The 22,177-nt window shown below is 43.2% G+C and overlaps 1 protein-coding gene across 5 annotated transcripts in view; it reads right to left on the bottom strand.

Annotated features, from left to right (window-relative positions):
• The window catches only part of OSBPL1A (oxysterol binding protein like 1A), a 93,855-nt gene that overhangs the window by 2,834 nt on the left and 68,844 nt on the right, over nt 1–22,177 (bottom strand). For 4 of the 5 annotated variants that reach the window (XM_084849683.1, XM_084849687.1, XM_084849685.1 and 1 more), the window contains 3 exons: nt 15,508–15,624; nt 10,487–10,610; nt 4,874–4,967 (listed from right to left, as the gene is read on the bottom strand). In XM_084849683.1, coding sequence (XP_084705809.1) covers nt 4,874–4,967; nt 10,487–10,610; nt 15,508–15,624 — 335 coding nt within the window. Of the gene's footprint in view, nt 1–3,621; nt 3,720–4,873; nt 4,968–10,486; nt 10,611–15,507; nt 15,625–22,177 lie in introns of those variants that run through there. The other variant, XM_084849684.1, reaches the window with a different exon arrangement.

Below are 22,177 nucleotides of genomic sequence, written 5' to 3'. Positions count from 1 at the left end.
AAAATCTGACCCCCTGCTGCCACCCCCCTGCAAAAAAACAAACCCAGTAATTTCAGCTGAATTGGAAAGAGACAGAATTTTGATAAGAGGACCCAGTTCATATTTGGAGCATCACTTATTCTTGTTTATAGGAACTGGACACAACTTTACGCCCTTAAAACACAAAAGTCAAGTAAACAAAGGCAAAAAAAAATAACAGAAAAGATCAAACCTGGGAGCCTGGGCGGGCCACTGGCTGACTTTTGGAAAAAGACAAAACATAATGCAACTTACAGTGACAAAGACATTTCAATTAGCAAACCATGAAGGAAACCACAAAGACTATTATTGCCTGTTGGTACCTAGCTCATGTCCTCCATTGTGTGTTATATTTCAATGAAGGCAACATTCCAAAGCATGCATAAAAGCTATTATGCACAGACTGTTCAATAGGTCCCAAATACACAGTAACTCTCTAGGTCTGGAGAAAAAGGAACTCCTTAGAAACTTCCAAAGTTAATTCCTAATGTATGGTTCTGCTTCTTCAAAATGGAGATGTACCTGATTACTAAGAGAAGCCATGTCTGGCGGCAACTCGGTGAAGGTACTCAGTAAAAGTGTCCTGAGACGGGTGTTCAAATCCCCACCTGATCTGAACACCTGGGGGAAAATGTAAAATCCTCATCCTATTTCCTTGACAGTGCTAATTTGTATTGCTGGAACCCAGAACTAGTGTGCATATATTGTGTGTGTGTGTGTGTACGTGTGCATGCATACATACACACACCCTTACACTTTTAGTGCCAGTAAGAGCTAAAACACTTATTGTAAACGCCATGCAGACACCAATGGCAGCTTACCCCTGCTGCGGTTGTACGGTATAGTACCAGCCATCACATTGTTCTGATGCCTGGCTTGGAACTCCAAGCCTGGAACTCCAAGCCAGGGTAAGATGCCTCTGAGAACTAACAGCGCTGCATATAATAGTCTGCCCCAAGGTAGCCTGTACTACGTGTCGTTATGTAGTGAAGGTGAGGACAAGTCATCACACAGAGGCTACTTCCAGCAGTCTCTGCATGATGTTTGTACTGTATATCTAGGTAGCACTCAGAATGATTTAGAAACAATCATGTAAAAATACACTACTATAGACATACAAGTGTAATTCAAAGTAATATGTGATACAGTTTATGTATGTGTCTAGAGGAGTTGCCTATATATAGTTCATTTTAAATAATAATAGCAAAAATAACAATATAATATGTTTAATGTAATAACACAATGTTTCAGCTGCCTAAAACAAAGGGAAAAAGTCAATGAACCTTTACAATTCATTTTTTGTGAATTGAATTCTTCCGTCTCATCTGTAGTTCCAGCATCACCAGCTCACTCTTCACATTATAAGTTAGAACAAAACACTGGAATAGGCAGGACTTTTAAGAACATCAAAAACTGACATCTCTAAAACTCTCTGCTAATTTAATGCAGAGTGGGGCAGGAAGTTTGTTTGCAGGAATACTCCAGCAACAAGAACTCTCTCCCAGTTATATCTGGGAATCCATTTTGTCTCGGTTCATATCAGTGCTCTTGGCCCTTTGCCAGTGAGGACAAAAGAAGCCCAGAACACAGTCAAGCATTCATGTCTCCATGCAAATCAACAATGCATCGTTGTCCTAGCCACACACTGCTTTTTGTAAAGGCTTACTTGTGTCCCATTCTGAATTTTACCATGTACTGAACAGTGCAGTGCAAAGTTCACATTTTTGAAAGTGATAATGATTTGATATATTTCCCTATTCAAAAACTGGAAGCCCACTTGGTGCCTTCAACCAGAAAAGTAAGGAATGGGAGGTGGTCTGATAGGAAATGTTGACTCCTTCAGGAAATTATTATTTTGCCATGTGGCAGGCCTCTTCTCCCAGGCTACAAGTACTGAAATGCCTTAAAAGCAGCTCAAGTTGCAACGTTTAGAAGTCAAAATGAATTTTTGATGCAAAAGAGGGCAATTTCACAATTTGCTTTTCAAGCCCAGAAACCAACAGCACAGAGCCTTATGACACTGACTTCAGCTGTTTTGGTATAGAAGCAATTCATCCTATCACATTCTTTGCACAATAGACCAGGGTTATTAGGGTCCATTAACCTCTTATTTGCAAGTGATTAGAAGGTTGAAGGAACAGTAATGTTGCCCCTGTCCCAATCTAAACATTTCCCATTATGTTTATGAATTTGAACTAAAAGCTGAATGTCTTCAGAGCTGAATTATTGTCCCTCTTAGCTTGCCCATAAAATATACTCTCTTTTAGGCAAACCTATTTTACATTCTGTAGTTACTAGATGAACTCATTTCACTGAAGGGTGTTTTTCTCCATTGCGAAAGAAAGGGATTTAAATCTCTTGATTATGAGATACTTGCATACGCTAGGATGCTTCAAGATGAGACTTTTATTGTGCAGTTGGCCTCATCCTCTTCCATTTATAATCCTTTTGCATTTTCCCACCTTTTCTTCTTTTTAACCTCTTCCCCCCCAAAAAAATATGTTAAGAGAGGGAAAGATGGAATAGCTGCAATGCCTTTTGAGTGGTAGCACTAAGAGCTGCCCATCTGGAAGCACCCTATTAAAAAAACTACACACAACCAATGGAGCAACTGCAATGTTAAAGCATGACCACATTTTAATGTTCTGCCATTATAAAGCATGAACACTGTATTCTTTATAAAACTGATATTTTTCCTGTCAATAGGAAATTTGGCACAGAGAGCCTCCTTGGTGAGATAGAAGCTGCTCAGATTTCAAATAAACTTAATAATATGGCTGTTGCAGCAGTTTAAATGTTTTGTGTATAGTGATTTTCCCTATTTTAAGATACGTTGTTTACCAGTTGGCAAAAAAAATTGTCATAAAGTTCTCTTTTTGTAGGGTGTAATGTCTTCACGACCATCATTCCTAGTTGTGAAAACATCCACAATAAAGACATCTAATAACTATGAGTTATTGTGCTGCAAAGTACATTCAGTATGATACCAATGTCAAAGAAGCACAGGCAAGTATTGACTGTAGCACATAAACATTATCTGGGCATAATGTGTTCTTACTGCATCCAACATTTACCTTCTTTGTACTGTGTACATAAGAGTGTGTGCCCATTTCCTTCAAGTTGGTGTAACATCGAATGTACTTTACACGCATAAGAATTCATAGTTACTAGATGTCTGTGTTCTGGATATTTTCACAAGCATGAACTATGGTTTAAGTGCCTTTTCAGAATGAGAATGTGGGCTCTATTTCATGAGATAACTTTGCTACTGTCTTTTAGCTTCCCCTGAGCTTTCAAAACCAACTGAGTCTACAAAGATGTGAAAACTTATACCGGTGTGTGCATATGCAATGACAATGCTTATTTGTAACAGACAAGAAATCCGAACCCTAAATATCCATGGGATACTGGTGTGGGTATTACATGATGCACATGAGGACTTCCGTGTACAAGCACTATGACTCATGAATTTAAATAAATAAAACGCAGACTCAAAACATTTTATGAATATGATTTCCAGCGGTAAAACTTCAAGGCAGAACTGTACCAAAATTCTTTTCAGCCAAATTGTGATACCTGTACAGTTGTGTTGTTTTTCTCTCCACCAACACAGAGTATGTGCTTGAGCTGCAACAACATCCAACAGGGAAGCTATGCATTTTCCATGGGAACTCCATAACTTTCAATGGAGCATTGCTGGACTGACGTAGGAATTCAGAAATATCCTTCTTAGCATGTTTATCTATTATCAATATTTATATACCACCTTACCTACTAAAAACCCATCGAGGCGCAGTTCACCTGGCACCAGGGACGTTGCTAGGCACTGAAAAGATTTCGGGTCCAATCTTCCCATTGACATTAATACAAAGTCTTTTTCTAAGCTTACTTGCCATGCGGAGGGTCAATTATGGGGCAGGGGGGCACAGTGCACAGGGAAGGGGTATTAACCCTTCTTCAGCTGCAATTCTCCTGGATGGCAATTAAGCCGAGAAAAAACACTTTTCCGTTGGCACCAATGGACATTTAGGGCTCTGGGGAAAAGAGCTGGGGGAGTGGGAAATAGATTCAACCCCATGGCCCGAGGCCTAACAACACCCCGGCCTGGCACTATGTGCATAGTAATTCTGGGTTCCCACTAGTGACCTAAAAAGTGCTAAGTATTTCCATAGGCCCCATAGTGACCGAACTGAAAATAACTGATTTGAGTAACCTATAAAGAAAGTCTAATTCCACTCCTGAAAAACAGAGGGGCTAATGCTGAACCCAAGGACTTATGGAAGCTTAACAAGAACAAGCATCCTATAACAAGGAACTAATGACTGAGTTGAGCACAACTACATGGTTCATCATCGATGTTATATTAAAGGCTCCACTTGAAAATGATTCCAATAGCCAGAGTACAGAATTCCATAAGCAGTAAACCTGGACTTCCTTTGTGACCACCAATGTATTAGACAACAGGCTCACGCATACATAATGGCAGCAAATTGTGGATTAATTAACCCAAGATTTGCTGTGGCACGAGCCAGGTGCATTCTACAGCCTTTTTGGATATTCAGTCTCCAATTGGGCCAATTTAATTTTACCTGCTAATTGTAGGTTAACTGTGGGTTGTTTAACACATGATTAACCTATAGTGTCCAGGTTCGGACATCATGTAGCAATCTCCGATTGGCCCGATCAGAGGTTGAATATTCCAAATGGCCATGGAATTAACCCATTATTTGACGTTGTTACATGTGAACCGGGTCAACATCTTAAGACAAGACCCTGAAGTTTAAAGAGATGTAGAATGGCCAGCAAACATTTCTCAACCATTTTTATTCAAGAGCTCTACCCCTCGTTTACTGACCTTGTCTTCCAGTCTTGATTGGAAGATTTAGACCTGTTTTTACGAGCAGCTCTTTGTTTTTCTTCAAGCCTTTTCTTTTCTTCACTGGCTACATCTATCAAGAACCAAAAAAGGGCTGTATCAAATTATAACATATTGAAGAGTACTTAAGTAGCTGCAATTTTTAATGCCATTTTTGTTAGCACAACTAGTATATCTCATGCTTTTTGAGCATTTTATGCATAGGACTGTAACTATATAGTAGATTGCTCAATATAGCAGATTGCTGATGATGTAAGATGTCTCAAGCTCCCCAAAAATGGGGCTAGGCAAGTTATTAAATATGATGACAGGTACATTATAATTGAGACCCAAAATACACATTACTTTGAAGATGTAGTAAGCTATGTCTTTCTTTCTTACTCTCATGCAGGAATGGGTAACATGTGGTCAGTGGGCCATATGCAGCTACCCATTTTAAAACAAAAACAAGCTCACTTCAACCCTTGTAGTCCTATGCTGCTGTGGTTCGCTGCTGAATTTCACCAGTAATATTTCTGCTTTTTAAAAAAATGGGGGAGGCAGGGGGCAAAAATGCCCCCCAGATCTCCCACAGTTGTCCACCCCTAGGTGCAGGAGCCCCAGTCCAGCCTGGGAGGCTAGTGTGGGAGTTGTGGGGGGGGGGGGCTTTAATTCCTTGGCCCCCAACTATGCCACTTTTTGGCAGTGACAATTACAGGGCCAGGGCCTCTGAACCAAATCTAGACCAGAGCAGGGAGCAAAGGTTAAAGCCACCCTATCCCCCAAACTAAGGTCCCAATCTGGATCAAGGACCCTGTGCTTACTTTAGCATAAGTAAGACAGAAATAGCTGTTAGCTACAGTTCATAACGTGTAGCTTCTTGTTATTTGCAGCATTTTTACATAGCCTTTCCTCCTGTAACTTTACCAACAGAACAGCTTCTGTGCTGTCAATATATTGTGAGCATACAGTTGCATCAGGGAATGTCTGAACAATTTTGATGGCATAAGAACATAAGAGCCATGCTGGATCAGACCACGGGTCCATCTAGTCTAGCATTCTGTTCACACAGTGGCCAACCAGCTGTTTGATTGGGAACCCACGAGCAGGACGCAAGTGCAACAGCACCCTCCCACCCATGTTCCCCAGCAACTGGTATAAATAGGCTCACTGCCTCTGGTACTAGAGGTAGCACGTAGCCATCAGGACTAGTAGCCGTTGATCTCCTTCTCCGTGAATGTGTCCATGGGTTGGGGTAGGGGAAGCCTAACATGTGAAAACCTTTAACAAGGCAATCCTTCATGCCAGCCTTCCCCAACCTGGTGCCCTCCAGATGTTCTGGACTTCAAAAGCCTGATAGCCTTTTCCTCCAGGAATTTGTCTACCCTCCTTTTAAAGCCATCCAAATTGGTGGCCATCAGTACATCCTGTGGTAGCGAATTCCATAGTTTAACTATATGCTGTGTGAAGAAGTTTATCTGTCAGTTTATCAGACCTTTTATCTGTCCTGAATCTCCCACCAATCAGCTTCATAGCCAGGATTCAAGTAGTTTGAGAGAGAGAGAGAAATGTCTCCCTATCCACATCCTCCACACGATGCATAATTTTGTAGACCTCTCTCACGTCTCCCCTTACCCTCCTTTTTTCCAAGCTAAACAATCCCAGCTGTTGTAACCTTCTCTCAAAGGGGAGATGCTCCAGTCCCTTGATCATTTTAGTTGCCCTTTTCTGTACTTTTTCCAGCTCTACAGTGTTTTTTTTTAGGTGTGGTGACCAGAACTGTACACAGTATTCCAAGTGTGGTCACACCACAGATTTGTATAAAGGCAGTATGATACTGGCAGTTTTATTCTCAATTCTTTCTAACTATGCCTAACATGGAGTTTGCCGTTTTTACAGCAGCTGCACACTGGGTTGACATTTTCATCAAGCTGTCCACCACAGCCCCCAGATCTCTTCCTTCCTTGGTCAGTCACCGCTAGCTCAGATCCCATCAGGCTATACTTGAAGTTGGGATTTTTTGCCCCAATGTGCATCACTTTACGCTTGCTTACGTTGAACTGCATTTGCCATTTAGATGCCCATTCTCCCAGTTTGGAGAGATCCTTTTGCAGCTCTTCTCAATCTTTTTTTGTTTTAACCACCCTAAATAATTTGGCGTCATCTGCAAACTTGGCCACTTCACTGCTCACTCCTACTTCCAGATCATTTATGAACAGGTTGAAAAGCATTGGTCCTAATACAGATCCCTGTGGGACCCCGCTATTCACTTCCCTCCATTGGGAGAATTTACCATATATTCCTACTCTCTGCTTTCTGTTCTTGAACCAGTTGCTGATCCATAAGAGGGCCTGTCCTCGTATTCCATGACTGCTAAGTTTGCTCAGGAGTCTTCGTCAAAAGCCCTTTGGAAGTCCAATTAAACCATGTCTACCGCATCACCCCAGTCTACATGTTTACTGGCATTCTCAAACTCTAAAAGGTTAGTGAGACAGGACTTAACCTTTGTTGATTCTTTTTCAGCAGGGCTTGTCCTTCTAGATGCTTACTAATTTTATCTTTAATAATGCCTTCAACCAATTTACCCGGAACACACATTAAGCTAACCAGCCTGTAATTTCCTGGATCCCTTTTTAAAAACTGGTGTTGCGCCGTCTTCCAGTCCTCTGGTATAGAGGCTGATCTTAGGGACATGTTGCGTATTTTGGTTAGAAGATCAGCAATTTCATATTTGAGTTCTTTGAGAACTCTAGGATGGATACCATCTCAGCCTAGTGATTTGTTTGCTTTCAATTTATCAGTAAAGTTGAAAATTTCATCTTTTGTCACCACTATTTGCCTCATTCCTCAGACTCCCTTCCTGAAAACATCAGTTCAGCCACAGGTATCTGTCCTATATCTTCTGCAGTGAATATGGAGAAAAGAATTCATTCAGCTTTTCTTCAATCTCCTTGTCCTCCTTCAGTACTCCTTTAACTCCATTGTCATCCAATGGTCTAACCGCCTCCCTAGCTGGTTTTCTGCTTCTGATATATTTAAAGAATTCTTTATTGTTGTCTTTGTTGTTGTTTATTCATTCAGTTGCTTCCGACTCTTCGTGACTTCATGGACCAGCCCACGCCAGAGCTTCCTGTCGGCCATCGCCACCCCCAGCTCCCCCAAGGTTGAGTCCGTCACCTCCTGAATACCATCCATCCATCTTGCCCTTGGTCAGCCCCTCTTCCTTTTGCCTTCCACTTTCCCTAGCATCAGCATCTTCTCCAGGGTATCCTGTCTTCTCATTATGTGGCCACAGTACTTCACTTTTGTCTTTGATATTGTTAGTGATATGCTCTTCAAAATGCTTTTTTGCATTTCCTGTTGTCTTCTTGCATTACCTCTGTGCAAGCTTGTGCTGCCTTTTGTTTTCCTTACTTGGGCAAGACTTCTTTTTTCTGAAGGAAGCTCTCTTTTCTCTAATAGCTCCCTTAACACTGCTCATTAACCATGCCGGCAACCTCTCAGACTTGGTGCTACCTTTCCTAACCTGCGGTATACATTTTAGCTGGGCTTCTATTATTGTGATTTTGAATAATCCCCAAGCATTTTGAAGGGATTTAATCTTCTTGACTCCCCCTTTCAACTTCCTTTTCACCAGTTCCCTCATTTTAGAGAAGCTTCCTCTTCTGAAGACAAATGTGACTGTGTTGGACTTCCTGGGCAATTTCCCACTTAAATATATATTAAATCTGATAGCACTGTGATCACTGTTTCCAGGTGGTTCAACAACCTTTACATCTTGCACTAGGTCCTGGGCAACACCACTTAGGATTAAGCCCTCCCCTCTGGTCAGTTCCATGACCAACTGTTGTAGGGCACAATTGCTTAGGGCACTGAGAAATTTAGTCTCTTTTTTTGGTGACTGGAACCTGAATTTATCAAGTCAATGTGGGGGTAACTGAAGTCACCCGTTATTACAACACTTCCTTGTTTGATTTCGTTTTCCATCTCAAGGTCACTCTGAGCATTCTGGTCTGGGGGACGACAACATGTTCCTAGCACTAAATTAGTTTTGGAGCCTGATATTGTCACCCACAGTGCTTCTGTGGGAGAGTCTACCCCTTTCAGGTGCTCTACACTGCTCGACACGATGCCCTCTTTGACGTACAGGGCACCACCTCCCCCGGTACGCCCTTCCCTGACCTTGCTATATAGTTTATATCCAGAGGTGGCTGTATCCCACTGGTTCTCCTAGTTCCACCAGGTTTCTGTAATGTCCACTACATCCAGGTTCTCCTTTAAAACCAGGCACTCCAGCTCTCCCATTTTAGCTTGGAGGCTTCTAGCATTTGCATAGAAACATCTATACATGGTGTCCCTCCCCAGATGCCTCTGGCGTGTGCATCTTTGCTATGAGACTTTGGCCCCTTTGATTGGCTGCTATGTACTCCTGGCTTATTTCCTCCCCTTCTACATTTCGGCAATCAAAAACATTTTCATCCCTTTGGGGTGATTTAACTGGAACTGGATGCTTCCCAGCTCCTGTTGGCTTTCCCCCAGAGTTTAGTTTAAAAGCTGCTCTGCCACCCTTCTTATGTTTAGCACCAGCAGTCTGGTTCCATTTTGGTTCAAGTGGAGTCCATCCCTCTTGTACAGGCCCAGCTTGTCACAAAATGTTCCCCAGTGCCTAACAAATCTGAACCCCCCCTCCCTGCACCACCATCTCATCCATGCATTGAGACTCCTCAGCTTCGCCTGTCTAGCTGGCCCTGTGCATGGAACAGGTAGCATTTCAGAGAAAGCCACCTTGGTGGGCCTGGATTTCAACCTCCTACCTAGCAACCTAAATTTGGCTTCCAGGACCTCACAACTACATTTTCCCACATCGTTAGTACCAACATGGACCACGACCACTGACTCCACCCCAGCAGTATCTACTAGGCTATCTAGGCGCATGATATCTGCAACTTTTGCACCAGGCAGGCAATTCACCATGTGGTCTACATACCCATCACAAACCCAGCTGTCTATGTATCTAATGATCGAATCTCCCATTACCACAAGCCCCCCTTCCCCTGGAGGCACACCCTCAGTCCGAGAGGATATTTGTTCATCTTCCGAGGAATGGGTCCCTCCCATTCTTGCTCCGAATGATGCCTTCCTTCCCTGAGACCCACATTCTCCATGATAGCAGAGGAATTGTCACCCTGGGAGTGGGTCACAGCTAACAGGTCCCTGAAGGTCTCAGCTGCTGTACCATCATTGCTACAATAAACAAGCCACTGATAAAGTTGATCATCATGAAAAAGGAGATGCTAGATCTTACAGCAAAGCAGAAACCTTCCTTCATGTAAATCAAACATCAAACTAAGGACACTGAAAATGAGCTGCCTTGTTGACTGCACTGTGGAAAAGCCAGATATAAATATTTTAATGAAAAAGTATTCCAAATATTTCCTAATTGGCACCATAGGCTGTTCTTTATATCACTAATACAGGCATTCCTCTATGAGGGGTTCCATAAAACATGGTTGCAAAAACAAATCTATACATGAAAGGTATGCCCTATAAAACACAGCACTTGGATATGGACATTTTAATAATTGTACATACACATGTTTTTTTTTAAATTACCTATTTCACCATTTTCCATTGCTCTTATATCTGGCCTTAACCTGCAGTCGGTTTTAGGAATAACACTTTCCATTTCTTGATCCAATTCATTCAAAGCCATAGCAAAGGTAGTGAAGTTGTACATCTAAAAAAAAATAAACAAGTACTTTTTTAATGTTCTATTGTTTTATGAAGAGTATCCGCTAATAGGCTTACACACTCTCAAAGGAAGTATCCAATAGAGTTCCTCAGGGATCAGTCCTGGGGCCTTTTTATTCAATGTTTTCATTAAAGTGACCTTGGGGAAGGAAGTAGGAACATGTTCAGGAAATACACTGGTAGCATCAAGTTATCAAAGACACCTCTTAAAGAAAAAGACCGACATTGTGCAGGATGAATAAGAACTAGAATAACAGAAAATGAAACAGAATGAACTTCAAATCATATGAAGCATTCAGCTGTACACTGAAGGCAGATTTGTGTTATCTTCTGGCAGCTCATTAACTGAAAGCAAAAGATACGGAAAGATCTCAGAACTTGATCACCAAAAGATGGCTATAGGCTGCCAATGGAATGGCAAGCATTTACTAATACGGATAGGAACTAATTGGTACTTTTGAATAAGTCACTTAGCCTTCTGGTAAACCTCTATGTCAGTCTTCCCCAACCTGGTGGTCTCCAGATGTGTTGGACTGCAACTCCCATAGTTCTCAGCCAGGATGGCCAATGGCTATTATGGCTGGGAATTGCAGTCAACACATCTGGAAGGCATCAGACGAAGGAAGACTCCTCAGCTGCTGTTTGTTATTTTTAAGAAAGGTAGGTTAGGGAAGGCTGCTCTGGTTTTTATGACTAGTTAGGAAATCTAAGAAAAGCAATTGAAAAGGGACAGCCAACCTTTTGGGCAAGCATGCCACAAATCAGTATTTGATAGTGCAACTCTAGTGTGCACTGCTGAACATATGTGAGGGAGTTAAAGGAGGAAGGAGAGTGTCTTTGTTAAAGACTGCTGCTATTCTATGCTGATATTTATTCACTTACTTACTTACAAACAATATTGATATACTGCTCCACATCAGAAGATTTTGGAGCAGTGAACAACACAATAAAAGAATAAAACAGCAGGTTAAAAGAATTAAAACATTTTTTAAAAAGACAAACCCCAACAAAGTGGAATTTAACAAACCATAGCTGGTCATGCAAGGAAGGCCTCTTGAAATAACGTCCTTAGGAGGCACCAGAAGGAACACAATGTTGGCGCCTGCCTGACCTCTAAAGGCAGGGAATTCCACAGGAAGGGGGCTACCACACTGAAGGCCATAGGTCCATGTGGAACCACCAGGAACATGACCTCTGATGACCTCAGTGACCGGGCAGGTTGGTAAAAAAGGAGGTGCTGTCTCAGGTATCCTGGTCCCAAGTTGTTTAGGGTTTTGTACACTAGTACTAATAACTTAAACCTCGCCTGGCAGCAAATAGGCAGCCAGTGCAGTTCCCTGAGCAGAGGAGTAATACGCTGAAAAGGGGCAGCTCCAGACAGCAGCTGAGCTGCTGCATTCTGTACTAGCTCCAGCTTCCGGACTAGCCTTAAGGGCAGCCCCACATAGAGTGCATTACAATAATCCAGTCTTAAGATTATTAATGCCTGTACCACTGTGGCCAAGCTATCCCTGTCCAGGAGAGGCTGTACCTGGCAAACCAGTCGAAGCAGGTAAAAGGCATTCCGAGCCGCCGTGACCACTTGGGCCTCCAGTGACAATGATGGATCTAGGAGCACCCCCAGACTACGGACCTGATCTTTCAGAGGGAGTGCAACCCCATCCAGAACAGGCAATAAGCCAGATCCGGGAACCACTCACCCACAGGGCTTCTGTCTTGCCAGGATTCAGCTTCAGTTTATTGGCCCTCATCCAGCCCATTACTGAGTTAGGCACTGATTCAGGACTTACATAGCATCTCCTGATTCAGATGTCACAGGGAGATAGAGCTGCGTGTCATCAGCATACTGATGGCATTTAGCTCCAAATCCCCTAATGACTGCTCCCAGCAGTTTCATATAGATGTTAAACAACATTGGGGACAAGATGGTACCCTGCGGCACCCCGTAGCTCAATTGGCAAGGGGCCGAGGACTAGTCACCCAATGTTACTCTCTGAAATCGACCCCAAAGGTAGGACTGGAACCACTGTAACCCAGTACCTCCAATAGCCATCCCACGGCGTTGATCCAGGAGGATACCATGGTCGATGGTATCAAAAGCCAATGAGAGATGGAGCAGAATTAACAGGGTTGCACTCTATGATTCTCCCTGTCCCTCTCTCGATAAAGGTCATCCATCAGGGCAACCAAGGCTGATTCAGTCCTGTAACCAGGACGAAACCCAGATTGAAATGGGTCTAGATAATCGGTATCCTCCAAGGGTGCCTGCAGTTGGTCTGCCATGACCCTCTCAAGTACCTTCCCTAGAAAAGGCGTATTTGCGACTGCACGGTAGTTGTCTAATACCCCAGAGTGGGCTTCTTCAGGAGTGGCCGCACTACTGCCTCCTTAACGACAGCAGGGACCATCCCTTCCTGTAGGGAAGCATTTATCACTCCCTGGACCCACCCAGTCATACCCCCTCAGCTAGCTTTTATTAGCCAGGAGGGACAGGGATCAAGAGGGCACATGGTCAGTCACATTATTGCAAGCATCTTGTCCACATCATCAGGCTGTAACAACTGGAACTGATCCCACAAAATCGGGCACCTTGACTGGTACTGCACTAACAACAGCATCAAGTTCGCTGTGGAGACAAACGATTTCGTCCTCAAAGTGCAATGCAAAAAGGTCACAGCGGGTCCTCGGTGGGGCCAGGACCCCATTTACTGGGGAAGATGTTAACTGCTAGACCACCTGGAAGAGCTCCGCTGGATGGCTACTTGAGGACGCAATGGAGAAAGCAAAATAAACCTTCTTTGCTGCCCGCACTGCCACGCAGTAGGCAAGATTATGCACTCTAGCGCATGCGCGGTCGTCTTCACTTCGAGTCTTGCGCCATTTGCGCTCTAGCTGACGTCCAGCCTGTTTCATCGACCACAGCTCCCCCATAATACCAGGGAGCAGAACGGGCTCCACAGTGCCGGAGAGGGCATTCAGGTGCAATCAAGTTGATGGCCCTGCGCATCTCACTGTTCCACAGCGAGGCTAGGGCCTCGGCTGGATCACGAGCTCTCTCCGCTGGAAAATCCCCAAGAGCATTCAGAAATCCATTGGATTCCATCAGTCTCCTGGGGCAGACCATTCAAATAGGTCCTCCACCCCCACGGGAGAAAAGTAATGCCGAAAGTTCAAATCTCACCAGGAAATGGTCTGACCATGACAATGGGGTTACTTGGAACCCCCCAATCTTCAGACTACCCATCTCACAAGTTGGAGCAAAAACCAAATCAAGGGTATGCCGTGCTTCATGTGTTGGGCTGATGACATACTGAGACAGCCCCATGGTTGTCATGGAGGCCACGAAGTCCTGAGCTGGAACTCCAGAGACAGCCTCAGCATGGAAGTTGAAGTCACCCAGAACTACCGCCCTGGGTTCCTCCAACACCACACTTGTGACTGCCTCCGTCAGCTCAGTCAGGGCGGATGCTGGGCAGCAGGGTGGGCGGTACACCAGCAGCATCCCCAATCTGTCTCTATGGGCCAACACAAGGTGCAACCGCTCAAGGCCCACTCCAAGATGGAGTGGTCTCCTGGTGACAGAGATGGAGGTTCTATGAACCACGGCAACTCCGCCCCGCCCCAGCCCTCCAACCTATGTTGTGCTGGGGGGGCGGTCCATGGTTCATAGAACCTCCATCTCTAGAAATAGAGATGGCTAAAAATTAGTGTCTAGAAATTAGAAGGATTTCTAGCCATTAGAGATCTAAAATTCTGGATTAGTGTTCCTAAAACAAAAAAAAACAATGGTCACAATTTCATTTTATGGATCCAATATAAGGGTCTCTTTCCTTTTACATTTGAATACATGTTCCCAGGCAAGAGACAACAAGAACAGTTTAACCAACGTTACTGAACCTAAAAGCTAGAAGACAGTAATTAAAAATTAAAAGGGAATTATATGTCTATGGGGAAAGGGGATAGCCTTGCTCATGCCTGCTATTTAAAGAGAAAAGGCTATCAAACCATATTCTGTTTAACTAGAGCCTATAAAGATGCTATCAACAGAGCTACCACAGGATGAGCTCCTGATATGACTCAGATGGATGGGAGGCCCATTTTGTTCCTCTACTGCACTGGTAATTGCAGTGTTATATATATACTCATGGGAGACAATGAAGAACCATCAGCTGAGAAAAGAACCACACCTGAAAAATGTAAAAATGCACACTGATTGGTAAAAAACATAATGCTCTCAATGTTACACTTAGCAACCTCATTAGTAAAAGAGATGCTAGCTGAAGTGCTAGCTGGGGGCAGGGGTGAGAGAGAGCAAGAGAATCAAATTTAACTGCTGAAACGAAATTGTAAACCTAGCACTGGGTTTACTGAGATGGTGGCATAAACTGGATCAAAGATACCCGTATTCATTCCATGATCCAATCTGCACATCTATCCATGGGTTGTTTAAACCATGGGTAGTCCTGAATGAGCAGCAACAAGTGTGCATGCTAGTTCCCGCCCACCTGCTCCCACTGAGTGAAACCACCTAGGAGCACTCTGTCCCTGGGCCGTTGATCGTGATGTGGGTTGTTGCAAGAGAGGCAACCCAGTTGTAACTCTGGGTTGTTACGCTCTGCCCAGCTGCAGTGGGCGGGATCAGATAGCAAGAAGAAGCTCACTCCTGCTTCACTCAAAACAGCCTAGGGTTTGAAAAAAATGAGGGTTGTTGTGTTATGTGAACTGAATCATTCTCTCTCTCTCTCTCTCTCTCTCTCACTCATATATACGCACATGCACACGCGCACACCTAAAACAAAAGAAAAATAGAACATGTAAAAATCCTTGAGAGACAGCAGCAAAGTGACAAAACACACAGACTTTTAGTCAAAGTTCTTCCTCACCTGTGTCGAGTTTGAAGGTCTTGGAACTATCCTCCATAACAACACACTTCCAGGAATAACACATACACTTTCAGAATCGGGCAAGGGCATCTCATCCGGTTCATCAGAACTACCCAACTACAAGAAGAATGTGTGTGAAGGCCAGCACATTAAACCCAGAAACTGCAAAGCAATACCTCACAGTAGCTCTAAGTAGATCAAAAGAGGCAAATGCATAGGCACAAACAGACACACATAACCAGACTTTTAAAAAAAGAGATATTTTTACAGATACAAGACCAAAATGAATGCTTTGGGCATCATGGGAGATAACAATAATTCCTGAATACTTCGCAATTCTCTCTCTCTCTCTCTCTCAGAGGCATGTCCAAATTCTGAGATATGTCATGTGTTTGGGTCACCACAAAACAGTCTTGTATTTAACTACTCACCTTGTTAACGCTGGCAAAAGGGAATTCTATCAAGCAGGCTGATGGAGCAGCAGGCTGGTGGAAGACGAGGAGGAGGAATGGGTCACTCCATCCCTCCTCCGCCAGCCTGCTCGATTTCTGTACTCGCCATGAATGAAAGCAGTCCTCTTCCTCTGCAGCCAGCAGGGAAATGTAGCAGGTTGGCCAAGGAGGGAGGGAATATTCCATCTCTCATCCATCAGCCTGTTTGTTTTCTGTGCTGGCTATAGATGAAGGCAAGCCCCTTCCTCCATGCCCTGTATGGAAACCTTAGGTTAGCTCTATCCCTGCTCCATGAACCTGATGTGTTTCTCTACTGGCTGTGGCTGCAAGGTATGCCCCTTCTACTATAGCCAGGACAGAAACCAAGCAGACTGGCAGATGAGTGACAAAGAGAAGGCCTTTGGTTTTTTACTAGCCACCTAGCAGCCTCTTGATATTTTTTTCCAGGCTACTATATTTTCTGGCTTTATATACACGTCCTAGAGCAGTATCCAGCAATGTTGCCCATGCACTAGCGGGACCCACCACTAGCTTAACAGGAAGCTAGCAGTTCCTGACGCAACCAGAAATGAGCTGAAATGCTCGTTTCCGGGCTTGCTTTAGGAAGTGCCAGTTTCCAGTCGCACTGGTGGTTGGTCCCACAGGCACAACAGAATGAGCGGAGGTGCAGCAGCAGTATCGGATACTGTCCCTGGAAGGCATATTTAATGAATTAAATTCTTACCATGTTCTAAAAGCATCGGCCAATTTTGGAAGCAAAATGTTATGTTCAAGATGTTGAAAAATGCTGCACTTAGTACTGTACTTGTTTATTCTTTCTAATCATGTATTAAAGTACAGACAACCAACTTGCGCACAAAATGCTCCAATAAGAGGAACACCTTTTAGCTGTTTCACGAGGATATCTTTCAGCCTCTTTAAATGGTGATTATTTAATTTTCCATCTTTTTTCCAATAGAAATTGAGGCAGATTCCCAGGCAGTCTCCCATCTGGGCACAGGCAAGAACTGCTTAACTTCAACAAGGTGGTTGTATCATGTGCCTTCAGACCATTGCCACAGCTCAGCGGTGTAACAATTAAATTGAGTAAATGACAGAAGTAGGGACTGAATGTATTGTATAGGTATAATGGATCCTGTGATGAATTTCTGCGTGACCCTGCTTGTGAGCTTCCATAGACATCTTGCTGGCAGAACAGAATGCTGGACTAAATGGACTTTTGATCTGATCATGCAAGTCAGTTCATATGTTTTAAAATTTCAGCTCATAAACTATGGGTGGGGATAGAGAATGTGCTACAGACTGCCTAGGGCAGCGTGGGGAACAGTTTGTTGGTGAGTGGGGGCTGATGATCCTTCCACCAGGCCCTCCATGGGCCAGATGATATCAGGGGGCAGGTTCACACCCCCTGACATCCTCTGGTTCCCGACTGGAGCTCCTCTAGCTGGCACTTTGGTCAGGGAAGCAAGAAAGAAGTCTAGACTTCAATGCCAATTCCGAACCAAAGAACCATCTACAGCAATAACATTACATTGTATACAAAACAAAAAGTTGTTGAAAGGAAGAGGACTGTTACCACCGCGAGGTAAAGCTTCGTTTTGTTGTTTTCTTTATGTCCCTTTCTACCATGAACTTATCTTTTTCCTGTTTATTAATTAGCTTTTAAGGTCTTCTTTACTGCTCCTAGGATACCTATGCTATAGATGTGTCTGATATTTTGGCCTCAGTGTGTGGTTATTGGCTGAAATTCTGCTCCTGTCCAATCTACTTATTTTTCCGCAATACATTTATTTTTTCTTGTGTTTACGATTTGTTCCTTCCCTCCCTCACCACCTGATTCACAGTTGTTGGTCCTTCCATTTCCTCTTCTGCTAGAAATTTAGATGTGCTTTCATTCTTCCCATCCTCCCACCACATCTCACTTGGGGGGGAGGGGTCTGTTTAGCCTGTCCATTTTTAGTTTACTCTTGGATTTTATCTTTGTTGAATTACTGTAATTCTTCAGTTGTTTGCACTTCTCAAATCAGAGGCTTTTTATTTCTGTCTTTTTTCATTTTTCTCTTCAAGTTACTTTGATCATCTCATTATTCACCTGCTCGCTCTTCACTGGTTAAGTTATTCCATATTCACCTCAAGATTTGAATGAGTCTTATCTTTCTCCTTCATTACCTTTTTGTTCCTAGGGTTCTTTCTTGCTTTCGAAACTGCAGATTTCTATCTCTATCTCATTTGCATGTCTTTTCTGCTGCTTTTAAAATGCTCTGCTGTTGAGTATTGCACAGCACCTAATTCTCATAGGAAGCTACTAAATATTAGCTTTGTGTTAACTCTGAAATTGGACATCTCAAAATTCCAAGGTAGATTTGTTGCTCTTGATGAAATGCAATGGGAGTACACATGCATATCTTTCCTTCCTGGCCTTTCATATCATCTGGTCAAAAGTATGGTATGAACAGAAAGGTTTTATATGGTAAAATGCATCTATAGTTTCTAGTAGAAGCTGGAGTTGGATACCATTTTGCCCCACTTCTGGCTGCCAGCTATAAAGAATCATATAACTAGTTTCATATGCCGAACAGCACTTTATACTTCTGTTTCTCAAACAGCCCTTTCTCATGTCTCTTGGACAGCTGCTTTTGAAATTGAGGAGCCTACTACTTAAATCAAATTTCACTTGGAATGTGCAAGCCCTTTCTTGGGTACGGCTACAATAGTTCTCTCAATCCTGGCCTATATAATTATCCTTACACCAAGATCTTGTCCGTGTAAAGGAAAAACAGCCCTAGATTACAGCTAAAATTTAGCAGGCCTAGTTTGCCTGCAATTTCTGTTACACTCTACAGCAGCCCTTAAACTGACCTGCTCCAAAGCAAACTGTTTACAAAGTTGCAGCCTTAATCTTGAAAATCAGAGATGGAAAAAAAATGAATGCACAATGCACTCTTGGCAAGCTGCTTGGCTCAAGAGCATGCAGAGACAGCTCACCTTAGTATCTGGCAGAATATGGTGCATTCACTTTAAGAAACTCAGCCTACAATGGAAGAAGTTATGGTTTGGAGACATGACAGGACAATTTAGCATGTGATTCTGCCATGAGGGCAGCAGTATTAACCAAGATGAATTAGCAACACCACCTAATGATTCCCATTGATTCTAGTGTGTTCAGTAAAATTCCCGTTTTTGAAGAGTGGTGTGTGTGTGCACACACATCTTTGGGTCACTTCTGCCAAGCCGGGCTATAACTAAGGTTCAAAGGTTCATGGGCGCCAAAGAGATGTGTCCAAAGAGGAAATTCATTAATAACTCAGTAATATAAATTAAGCTGTAGCAAAACATTTAGCTTCTATACTGGCAAGAAAAAGAGTCAGATAAAGGCTGACAGTTCAAATGTTTCTGAAAGGATTTAGAAGTACCTCGACTTCATCAAATACTACTATCTTACTTTGCTTTCCTTGTAAATTCTGACTACATATATTGCTATAAGCAAAAGAAAGCCCTCACATCTTAAGCATATTGTATTATACATTTTGCTCCACAACGATCTTCTGTATAACCAGATTTTGCAAGCTAGGTAAGAGGCGCATATGAATGCTATGTTTTTCTTTTCTTCCCCAAGCCTGTTCCCCTGGGCTCTCCACAGGTGCAGCCTCAAAGACAGTAGTAATTCTCCAGAGCCTTTCCATACTCCTGATAATAAGTACTGAAAGCTGACTGCAGATAGCAATCAAGTGAATCACTACTGGAGCATTTAGAATGAAGATAGTCTGAAGTTATAAACATTAAACATGTAGTGTAATTGGTAAGACATGAAAGTATAAACAGTCCAAGTAAAAGATTCAGCCAACAGTTAAGCATGTGCTTAAATCTGTCCTACTGAAAGCAAGGGGACTTAATTCTTAACTTTGGTTGGATAATACACTATGGGTTTAGATGAATAAAAATAAGTTTACTTTTAAGTATTTCTAAAAGTTCGAGATTCTTTCTGTCATGGGTTTGATCAACCCAATAGCATGCATGATCTGCGATCATCTATAGGATATTGCAGCGCCCCATCTTCCAAGAAATAATTCCATTAACTTTTAATGACAAGCTATCTCCCCCCAACAGAATGGGAAAGACTAGAGATCTCTTCAAGAAAATTGGAGATCTCAAGGGAACGTTTTGTGCAAAGACGGGCATGATAAAGGACAAAGAAGGCAGGGACCTAACAGAAGCAAATGAGATTAAGAAGAGGTGGAAAGAATACACAGAAGAACTATACAGGAAAGATCTGAATGTCCCTGATAGCCATGATAGTGCGGTCACTGAACTTGAGCCGGACATCCTAGAGAGTGAAGTCAAGTGGGCCTTAGGAAGCATTAGTAACAACAAAGCTAGCGGAGATGACAGTATTCCAGCCGAGCTATTTAAAATCCTAAAAGATGATGCTGTTAAAGTGCTGCATTCAATATGTCAACAAATCTGGAACACTCAACAGTGGCCACAAGACTGGAAAAGGTCAGTTTACATTCCAGTTCCAAAGAAGGGCAACGCCAAAGAGTGTTCAAACTACCGCACAATTGCGCTCATTTCACATGCCAGCAAGGTGATGCTCAAAATCCTACAAGCTAGGCTTCAGCAGTATGCGAACCGAGAACTACCGGAAGTACAAGCTGGGTTTCGAAGAGGCAGAGGAACTAGAGATCAAATCGCCAACATTCGCATCATGGAGAAAGCAAGAGAATTCCAGAAAAACGTCTATTTCTGCTTCATTGCCTACGCTAAAGCCTTTGATTGTGTGGATCACAACAAACTGTGGCAAATACTTAAAGTGATGGGAGTACCAGACCACCTTACCTGTCTCCTGAGAAACCTGTACGAGGGTCAAGAAGCAACAGTAAGAACCAGACATGGAACAACCGATTGGTTCAAAATTGGGAAAGGAGTACGACAAGGCTGCATATTGTCACCCTGCTTATTTAACTTATATGCAGAGTACATCATGAGAAATGCCAGGTTGGATGAATCAGAGGTCGGAATTAAGATTGCCGGGAGAATTATCAACAACCTCCGATATGCAGACGATACCACCCTAATGGCAGAAAGCGAAGAGGATCTCAAGAGCCTCTTGTTGAGGGTGAAAGAGGAGAGTGCAAAAGCTGGTTTGAAACTCAACATTAAAAAAACTAAGATCATGGCATCTGGCCCCATCACTTCCTGGCATATAGAAGGGGAAGAAATGGAAGCAGTGACAGATTTTACTTTCTTGGGCTCCAAGATCACCGCAGACGGTGACTGTAGCCATGAAATTAAAAGACACTTGCTCCTGGGGAGGAAAGCTATGGCCAACCTAGACAGCATAGTAAGAAGCAGAGACATCACCTTGCCGACAAAGGTCCGTCTAATCAAAGCTATGGTTTTCCCAGTAGTAATGTATGGCTGTGAGAGCTGGACTATAAGGAAGGCTGAGCGCCGAAGAATTGATGCTTTCGAACTGTGGTGCTGGAGAAGACTCTTACGAGTGCCCTGGACTGCAAGGAGGTCAAATCAGTCCATCCTAAAGGAAATCAACCCTGAGTGCTCATTGGAAGGACAGATAATGAAGCTGAAGCTCCAATATTTTGGCCACCTAATGCGAAGAGAAAACTCCCTGGAAAAGACCCTGATGCTGGGAAAGACTGAAGGCCAAAGGAGAAGGGGACGGCAGAGGATGAGATGGCTAGATAGCATCACGGATGCAATGAATATGAACTTGAGCACGCTCCGGGAGAGAGCGCAGGACAGGCAGGCCTGGCGTGCTATGGTCCATGGGGTCACGAAGAGTCGGACACGACTGAACGACTGAACAACATCTCCCCCATTGGTCCTGTTTACAGGAGAAAAAAGCACTGCAAATGCAATAGAGTTAAAGAGCTTTTGTACATTGGAGGATACGAGTTGTAGCCATGTCCAGAAAACAAAATATAAGCCCAGTGCAGACAATCACTTGAGTCTTCATATAAACTATGGTTCTAAAGCCAAGAATGAATATCAGGACTGCGCATTCCTCCCTTGCCCCATCCCTTCTTCTGTTGCGCACTATCTTTGATGTAAAGATTCCGACTTGTATTAAGGAAGACTTCCCTGTTACATCTGAACTGTTAGTATCAGTTAACAAACTAGGAAAATAAATGAGAAGATGGGTAGAATAAAAGGAGGACACCAGGGTTTAGGAAGCCTCTAACAATAGTCTGAACTCT

The sequence above is a fragment of the Heloderma suspectum genome, chromosome 4 (genome assembly GCF_057233095.1).
Source record: "Heloderma suspectum isolate Gila_16-S chromosome 4, 16-S_ref, whole genome shotgun sequence".
In the NCBI taxonomy this organism is placed as follows: Eukaryota; Metazoa; Chordata; class Lepidosauria; order Squamata; family Helodermatidae; genus Heloderma; species Heloderma suspectum.
This window is presented reverse-complemented; position numbering and strand designations above follow the sequence as displayed.